Source organism: Orycteropus afer, unplaced genomic scaffold (genome assembly GCF_000298275.1).
Source record: "Orycteropus afer afer isolate SDZICR_OR568_19922 unplaced genomic scaffold, OryAfe1.0 scaffold00101, whole genome shotgun sequence".
Lineage (NCBI taxonomy): Eukaryota > Metazoa > Chordata > Mammalia > Tubulidentata > Orycteropodidae > Orycteropus > Orycteropus afer.
In genome coordinates, this window is record NW_006921688.1 from 4,430,801 (window position 1) to 4,440,529 (window position 9,729).

Sequence of the window (9,729 nt, forward strand, 5' to 3'; positions counted from 1 at the left end):
GGTCTTGTCTCCTGCAGATTAACTGATGGGTTCAAACCACTGACTTTTCCATTAGTAGATGAGCACTTAACCATTTGGCCACCAGTGCCCCTTTAATGGCTTGTGGTAGCCCATTAAACAAGTGTACCCTACTTCATTTAACCCAGGTCTCTGGTGGTGCAGTGGTTAAAGCATTCAGCTGCTAACCAAAAAGTTGTCAGTTTGAACCCACCAGCCACTCGGCAGGAAAAAGATGAGGTAGTCTGCTTCCATAAAGATTTACAGCCTTGGAAGTTGTGGTGGTTCAGTTTGGGTGTCAGCTTGGCTGGGCCTGGTTGAGGGGCTGGGCAGCTGGATGCAGTTATTTCCACGGTGAGACTGGTAATTAACTCCATGCTGGAATCTGTTGGAGCAGCTCAGTAGCTGCTTTAGGGATGTGCTCCACTTCCCATATACAAGAAACAGCTTTGGGAATGGTCTCTAGCTTATGGCACGCTTGGACCCCACCTGTTGCTGCCATTTTGTCTGCTGATCTTGGGACTCTTAACAGACTTGAAGTAATGGCCTGCTGTGTGCTTTGGTAATATTGGAACAGTGCCTTTTCACTTGTTGACGTTGGGCTTGTCAGTCTCAGCAGCCAACAGCTGTCTGAGTGAAGAAAAGCCTCCAGCTTCAGTGGGCCGGGAGCAGGAGGCAAGGCTGAGGGGCTTTCATGCAGCCCCTAGAGCCTGGCACTTTGAACTCAGACTTAAAGCCTCCAAATTGTAAGATAATAAACTCCTGTTTGTTAAAGCCACCCCAGGTATATACCCCAGGTATATTCCTGTCAGAGTAGCACTAGGGAACCGAAACAGAAGCCCTGTGGGACAGTTCTACTTTGTCCTATAGGGTCATTATGAGTTGGAATCAGCTCAATGGCAGTGGGTTTGGTTTTATTTTTTTAGTTTCCATTTAACCAGTTCCATCCCTCACGGTTTTCAGTCAGCATTTCTCTCTAGCGCTGCAACAGATTGTCTTCAGCACTGCTCCCAAATATGCTATTTCAGGCACCAGCACTTTTAGATTGCCCTTTCCTGTCCCTAGAAGTAAGGTAGGGAGCTCTAGTGGCGTAGTGTCTAAGGCATTTGACTGCTAACCAGAAGACTGGTGGTTCATACCCACCAGCCACTCTTCAGAAGGAAGACTGGGCAATTTACTTCCATAGAGAAACTGCCTCAGAAACTCAAGGAGGGGTCACTATGAGTTGGAATCAACTCAACAGCAGTGAGTTTGGTGTTTTTTTCAGGAAGTAAAGTGTTGCCATGTGACTTGTTTGGGTAAAGTCCTTAAGGGCCTGTGAACAATTGAAAACGTTCTCTTCCACTGCCCCAGGCCCCTGGGAAACTGGAGACAGAGTCTACCTCGGCCCAAGTCTGTGCATGTGGACGGTGTGGAACACAGTCCCACCCACCAACAATGGGCCTGTCACACTTAACCAGAAACCAGCCCTATGGGTGTAGCCACTGGGATTTGAGACTGTATTCTGTAGTGATGGGGGAATTCTGGTGGTGTAGTGCTTGAGGCATTTGGCTGCTAACCAGAAGGCTGGAGGTTCAACTACACCAGCCACTCCTCAGAAGGAAGATTGGGCAATCTACTTCCGTAGTGATACCACTTCGGAAACCCAAGGAGGGGTCACTATGAGTCAGATCTGACTCAGTGACAATGAGTTTGATGTTTTGGTTTTGTGTCTATAGAGGAGTTCTGGTGGCGTAGTGCCTAAGGCATTTGACTGCTCACCAGAAGGCTGGAGGTTCAAACCCACCAGCCACTCCTCAGAAGGAAGATTGGGAAATCTACTTCCATAGTGATACTGCCTTGGAAACCCAAAGAGGGGTAGCTATGAGTCGGGTCTGACTCCAGGGCAGTGCACTGCTGCTGCTGCTGCTGTGTCTGTAGCAAACCTTCACCCATCTGTCCCTGGCTATCCTCAGGACTGATGGAGAGAATAGGTCAAGACAGAGTCCTAGCCTTCTGAGTACGTGTGGTCTAGTTGTGTGGTCTAGTTGGGGAAGTCCATATCATCATAAATGAAGATTCCAATGAGCAAAGCCAAGCCAAGTCAAGTGGTCCCATGGAGCAGTATGGAAATGTTCAGCCCTCGAATGGAGCCCTGATGCCATCAGAGAAGGCAGAATGGCAGCTTCGGGAGCCCTGGAATGGCCTAGGCTGACTTTGTGGAGGGGGAAGAGTGATGAGGAAGACCTTGAAGTCTGGGGAGTCCTGAGGATGGGGGCAGGGGAGCTGAGAGAGCAAGGAAGGGATGGGAGCAAAGGGGTTATGATCAAGCAGTAGGGCCGAGCCCGAAATGCTGCTGGGTGGGCCATTCGGGATAACCAGGACTTTGAGTAAATGAGAGCTGGAGACAGCCCCAGGGAGAGAGAGAAGCCAGGTGCGGTAAAATCACTGCCCATGACTAGAGCAACCTCTCTCCACCCTGTGATCCCTGCTTCCTTTGGCAGACATGTCCCTACAGCTGCCCCATTCAGGAATGGCTTCAGTGAAGCCCAACTTCTGAGGCTTAATATGACTTGTTTTGTGTTGTTGTTATCAGTTACCATGGAACCAGCTCTGACCCGTGGCGACTTCAGATTCAACAGAACAAATGTCCAGTCCTGTGCCATCTTCAGAGTCTTTGACATGTTTAAGTCCATTGTGTGTCTGCTGTGTCTCGCTGATGGCTCCCCTTGTTTTACAACCCTTACCAACCATGATGTCCTTTTCTGGAGACTGGCCTTTCTGATAAGTTGCTGTCTGTAAGGCTCTCATGGGCTCATTTTTGGAAGTAGACCACAAGTCTTTCATCCCAGTCTGTCTTGGTCTGGAAGCCCCACTGAAGCCTGACCACCATGGGTGTCTCTGCTGGTGTTTGAAACACCAGGGGCATAGTTTCCACGTCACACCAGCCCCCACAGTCTATCCAATAAACTGATAGGCGAGTGAGCCAAGCCAATCAGGATTTTCCTAGGCTGTAGCTTGAGGCCTTGAAAAATATAGCTGCCACTGAGTCAGCTCTGGCTCATGGCAAACCCATGTGTGTCAGAGCAGCCCTGTCCTCCCTCGGGATTTTACTGGCTGACTTTTCAGGAGTCAATCAGCAGGCTTTTCTTCTGAGGTGCCTCTGGGTGGACACCAACCTCCAATCTTTCTGTTAACAGTCAAATGCATTAACTCTTTGCACCACCTGTAGCTGGAAGCATATGTGCCTATGTCTTTCGGTAGAATGGCTCTCATTGTGTAGGGAAAACCTAGGAGAAGATAATCCCACACACAGAAGGAGAGTCCTGACAAGGTTCAACCCCACAACTGCCTCCACCCCACAACTGCCTCCAAGTGGTGTGTGAACCGTACTGGCCACCCAAGAGCCTTGCCAAATACCAACCAGTCTGTGTGCTGCCCTGACATCTCTTACCCATTTGGAAATGGATGGTCCATGTGTGGTTTGCCCAAGTCCTTCCACTTCTCCTTGGCCCCTTGGATGAGTAGGTGGGCAGGGAAGCACAACTCAGTCCTTGGTGGATGCAGAGGGCAGTCCCTCAGACGGAGGCCTGGGTGAGGGTCTGTGGCTTGTGGGCGCAGGACCTGCCCAGGATGCACCTGGCTTCCCCCAGCTACACAGCGTGCGCAGCTCATCCCAGGCAATGGCTGCTCTGCATGGGGAGAATATTCTCTTGCTTGTTTGGTAACTCCCTGCAAGGTCATCTGCATGGATTTGAGACCACACAGCCCCAGGTCAGAAGGGTCCAGAGCTTGGTTCAACGTTCTGCTGTTGCTGTCTTAAAAGTCTTCATCTTTGTGCAAATCAAAACATCAATGAGATGCCATCTTGCCCCAGCACTAGTAGCAAAGTTCAACAAGACAGAAAATAACAAATGCTGGCGAGGATGTGGAGAGATTGGGACTCTCACACACTGCTGATGGGACTGTCAAATGATAACAACCACTGTGGAAAGCAGTATGGCGATTCCTTAAAAAGTTGGAATTAGAAATACCATTTGACCCAGCCATTCCATTACTAGGTATATATCCAAAAGAAGTGAGAGCCAGGACAAGAACAGATACATGCACACCCATGTTCATTGCAGCACTATTTACAATAGCCAAAACATGGAAACAACCTAGGTTCCCATCAACAGAATAGGTAACCAAACTATGGTACATACACACAATGGAATACTATGCAACCTAAAGAATAATGTAGAATCTGCAGAACACTGCATAATGTGGATGAACTTGGAGGACATCATGCTGAGTGAAATAAGTTAGTCACAGAAGGACAAATATTGTATTAGTCCATTATTGTAAAAAGTCAAGGAAAGGTTTATATATGGAAGGAAATTTTCTTTGTTGATTACCAGGGATGGGAAGGGAGGGAACATTGTTAGATAGTTAGAGACAAGTATTGATTTGGGTGAAGAGAAGGGCAAAATACCAAATGTGAGTAATCAGCACAGTGGCATTGAGGAAAAGGAAGACATAGAAAGGTATGTGGGAGGTACAAACAACAAAGATGAGCCGTGTCGCACATACAGTACCACGTTGTCAGTGTCAGCAAACACTGATATACAGGCGGATAGATGGGTGGACAGGCTGAACTATTAGGTATGTCCATGCAGGGGGGAGTGTGCCCAAGACCATGTATAGGGTTGGCAGACAATGTTTCTACAAGTGTATTTGTATGTTCTGTAAGAATTCCCAGGTATATAGTAGAGATGACAAGGGACAAGGTTGTAACCACTTCTTGACCACAGCTGGCTATCCAGAGGGAGTGAGTAGTTGGACCTATGGGCTCAGGACCATGGTCACAGGGGACATTAAGATCAATTGGCATAACATACTACACAAAAACATTGTTCTACATCCTACTTTGGCGAGTAACGACTGGGATCTTAAAAGCTTACAAGCAGCCATCTAGACGCAACAATGGGTCTCTCCTCATTCAGAGCAAAGAAGAATGAAGAAAACCAAAGACACATGGAAACAGTTAGTCCAAGGGACTGGTACACCACACAATCCTCAGCCTATACAACTATGAGACCAGAAGAACTAGATGGTGCCTGGCTACCACTGTCAACCACTTGAAGGGGAATCTCTGTAGGAGTTCCTGGATAGAGAGGGAGAACAATGTGGAACAAAACTCAAACTCATTTAAAAAAAAAAAAAAAGGGACTAGGTTTGCTGATCTGATAGAGCCTGATGGAACCACTGAGACTATGGCCCCTACCTGCCCTTCAGGTCTGGAATTGAACCCACTCCTGTGGCTTCCAGCCAAACAAAAAAACACAGGCATATGAACTGAATATTTACAATAGGTAGATACACTCCTTGAAGAGATCAATCATGGGAGAATAGAAGGGCTGTGTATGCAAAGGGAGACAGCTTGGGAGGCAGGAGTGCCTGGGAGGGAAGGACACAGGGAAGAGGTAACTATGGGGAGGAAGTGGGCAGGGAGGTGTTGCATTGTGGGAAATTGTAGTCAATGTCATGAGACAAAGTGTATGTGAACTGCTGTGTGGAACGTGAATTTGCTCTGTAAACTTTCACCCAAATCACAATAAAAAATGTAATAATAATAAAAAAGAAGAGTCATCATCTTTGAACAAGGGGCCTACAAATGATGCAGCTGGTCCTGGCTCCATGCAGTCCCAAGTGGTGGGTCTCTGTGATTTCAATTAATCACTCCAGTTCCCAGAATCCCTTTCCCCATCTCCGCCATCTTGGGTCTTCCCATTACTTAATGCCCCCCACCACATCCCTGTACTCTTCTTCCCCCTCATAAGTGGACTTTTCTTCAAGAAGCAGGCAGGCTATGTAGCCTCATTCGAGCTGTACCTGTGGTGGCTGGTGGCTAGCTCCTTGCTCCTATGAGTTCTCTGTAAAATCAAGGGAGCTGGGACCCATTTTATCTGGAACAATGCCACCATGAATGGCTCCCCTTTCTTCAACTGCACCCTCCCCACCCCAAGATCCAAATTCTGCAGTTCTGCTCAAACCAGCCCATCCCAGGGTTCCTCGGATGTGCACACCCCAGGACTCTGCTGCAAGAGTCACTTTTGATGCAACCACTTCATCAGTCTGTGGTGAGGATGTGGAAAGCCTAGGGAACAGGCCAGCAGCTTGTGTCCTTGAGAACAAGCTGCTGGACACCCTTGGGCTTCACTGCCTCTCCTGGAAAAGGAGGATTCTAACCCAAGTGCCTTCAAGTCAGTTCCGACTCATGGCCACCTATGTGTGTCAGAGTAGAACTGTGCTCCCTGGGTTTCAGTGGTTGATTTTTCAGAAGTAGTCAATCACCAGACCTTTCTTGCAAGTGGATTCAAACTGTCAACCTTTCAGTAGCGCAGCGCATAACCATTTGGGCCTCCCAGGGACTCCAGGGATTCCAGCCCCAGGAAAGGCAGACTCTAGCCCCCTCCCCTCCACACCAAGGGGGGAATCACACTGAGTAGCAGCTGCTGAAACCAGTCATAACCTCAGTCTTCACATCCACATTACTTACCATGAAAAACCAATCCAGCAGGAAAGAGTGGAGGAACGTGAGAGAAACCAGATATACGACTTGACAATGAAGAGCCCAGATGTGGGGAAAAGTGATTTATTTCGGAGTACAGTAACAGCTATGCAGCTAGGGACAGTCCATTCACCTGTCCCTTCCATGTTTTGTGTCACAAAGACATACAAAGACTTTGGAAAAAAACTCCAAAGAGGATTATTTGAACTGTGTTGTTTCTGCACTTGTTTTTGTGCTTGTCTTAATCACACTGAACCAAATAAAAATAGCTTTACAGCTTACTACAACTCAACTTTGTCCTCAAAGGAAGCTGTTTAAACATTTCCAACTGTAAATCAGTAATGCAATGATTCCAAGGCAGGAGCCAGACATGACGGACAGACAGCAGCCCAAACAGAAAGTTTGTCTTGTCAAGAGAAAAAAAAAAAGTCATGAGGAAAATTCAGTGTATCTAGAAAGAGCAGTTCTTCTCCAGGACTGAGGTCCCCAAATACTCCGGCAAAATTACGGGTGCAAGGTTCTCTTTGGGAAAGGCGTGGGAGGACCTGGCTCAAGCCACCAGAAGAACACAGTTCATAAAGATGATTCGGAAATGCCTAGCAGTGGTAGCTATACAGCGTGGTGAAGATAATTAATGTCACCAAAGTGGACACTTAAAAAGAGTTAAAATGATTAAAATTCGTTGTTACACATCTTTTACCACAATAAAATTATTTTTAAAAAAAGAAAAGAAGGAGCCACAGGGAAACACAGTATCAGTACCTTTAGCAAGTCAGAATCAACTCAACAGCACACAGCGACAACGCTCGCCATGAATGAGATGGCTGCGAATGGATTTTTTTGAGGCACCCTGGGCTGTACCAACATTACAGACTGCTTGATATAAACTAAAACGAGTCTCCCCCTGCCCTGGTCAGACCCGAGGAAGCTTACAGAGTGGGGGGCTGGTTTTCCACCAGTGGGTGCCTCACACTCACCCAGAATGGCCACAAGTCTTCTAACTAACAAATAAGCAAAGATCTGGAGAGCTAGAGTCATGGCTAGGAATAGGCAGACACCACCCAAAAGCGCTAAAGCCCCGTGAGGATGTGGGGGTTCCTGCCCTGGCAGCACTGTCCCCATTTCATAACCACTGGGAATGGGTGGGGCCCTTCTCCCTGCTCCCCAAAACTCAAAGCAGTGGCTGACTGGAAGCAGCAGCAGTGGGGGAGGTGGCAATAACCTCAGATCAAGGGTGCACTCGGCTCTCTTGCTGGCCCACTGGAGGTTTCTGACTGAGTCCTGACTCACTAGACCTTGGCTCAGCTGTGAGGAGGGGCTTAGAAGACTCCAGTTCCAGGAATTACCATGATGGACAGCTCAAAAAATGGGGGTGCTTAGCCCTGAGCTAATAGGTATATATGTCTATGTGCATGGTATGAGTGGTATGTGTATGTATGTAATGGGGTGTGTGTGTGTGCATGGTATGTATGAGTGGAGTGTGTGCAGTGTGTATGTATGTGATGTATGGGGTATGTGTGTTATACTTGCATATGTGGTTTGTGTGTGGTATGTGTATGTCAGGTGCATGGGATATCTGTGTGTGGTACATGTGTGTACTGTGTGTGTTCAAAGGGGGTGAAGGCCCCAGAGACAGGACCTCAGCACAAAGTATCTGCCACACCTCCACAGACGAGCACAGTCATCTGAGTTCAGTGTGACAAGGGAGCCCACCCATCAGAGTTAGAACATAGATTCCCCTCAGGGGTGAGGTTAGAAACATGAGAACCTCCAGGTATCAGAAACTCCACAGCCCCCTGACTACATATTTCAAACATTATTTGGTACAATGACATTTAAGCCCATTTACTAGTATTTTTTCAAAATTTGACTATGACCCATGGTAAGAAATTTTTACAAATTTTACCAAGGGTAAATTGACACACACATGTGTGGATAACAAAAGCTTCAGGAAATAATACTTAGCCTTATGACCTGGGGTGTGCCCCACACGACCCAGCCCATCCCATTTCTGGTGCTGACCCACTAAGTTGGTTGTGTAGCCCTCCTGTGGGGCCTCACTTGCAGTTTGAGACCATAGCCATTAACATGTCCCATGAACCCGTGGGGCTGCAGTGGGCTTGCAGTCTTCCATCAGGTAAGAAACCACTCCCCTGGGGACATAGCCAACCTTCTCCCCCAGGACGTGGATCCCCGTGCAGCACAGCCATAGTCAGTGAGGGTCACTAAGTGTCACTGCTGGCGATAAGGAAACCGTCTTTCCTAACTGTCTTTAAAGAAAGCAGGGCCCTACAGGGCAGGCAAGGAGCCCTGGTGGCAGTGGTCAAAGCGCTCGCAGCTAACCCAAAGGTCTGTGATTCCAACCCACCAGTCTGTCCGGAAAAGAGATGTGGCAGTCTGCCTGGCAGTCTGCTTCCTTAAAAGATTTCTGGGAAACCCTTTGGGGCAGCTCGTTCTGTCTTTGCAGGGTGGCTGTGAGGCGGCATCCAGCCCAGGACAACGGGTTTGGTGCTTTTCGTTTACCACATGGCTTGTTCGCACGTCACAGGGGAGATTACTTGCAGTCCCTTGAACGTACTGCTTAGGGGTTTCCCAGCGGCGCCTCAGCCCGTTGGTATCTCTGAATGAGAAGGATGAGCCTGGTGATGTCGGACTGGGAGGGGAACAAGGCCATGACGCGGTCCACCTGCTCCGGCGGGAAGATGCCGCAGAGCGCCGTGCGCGCCTGAGTGCGAGGGTCCAACACACAGTCGGCAGACGGTGTCGCGTACTCAGAGGGTCCTGCAAAGGTGCCGTCGCCCCAGCCTGACTCGGCCCAAACCGAGCGGCCCAGATACTCATCGAACGCTTGGGGGAGGACCCACGACTCCTTGAGCTGCTTGAGAGGGGGAAGCAGGTCACTCTGCAGGTCCGTGGGACAGAAGCCACCCTGAGGGACCACGAGTGGTGGGTGGTCGCCAGGGGCCAGCGGGCCCTGGGGGCTCGAGAGGCTGCGCAGCGCAGGCCTGGGTGCCCCGGGGCACGGAGGTCCTGCCCGCGGGGACGCAGCGGTGCTGGAGACCAGACCGCCAGGGGGCGCCCAGTCGGGACGGCGCAGCCCGGGCGCCGGGCCGCAGCCCGGGCCGGGGCAGTGCACCTCGAGCAGCCCTAGGTCGTCGCTGACACTGAGCCGCGAGAAGCGCCCTTCCAGCGCCAAGTCG

General features: G+C 49.3%; 1 protein-coding gene across 1 annotated transcript in view; it reads right to left on the reverse strand.

Annotated features, from left to right (window-relative positions):
- Nucleotides 1-9,110: 9,110 nt before the first annotated feature.
- ZC3H12D (zinc finger CCCH-type containing 12D) overlaps nucleotides 9,111-9,729 on the reverse strand; it is a 54,207-nt gene continuing 53,588 nt past the window's right edge. Inside the window, exon 5 of the mRNA XM_042781298.1 lies at nucleotides 9,111-9,729. This exon is cut by the window's right edge and continues 268 nt beyond it. Within this exon, the coding sequence (XP_042637232.1) occupies nucleotides 9,111-9,729 (619 nt within the window).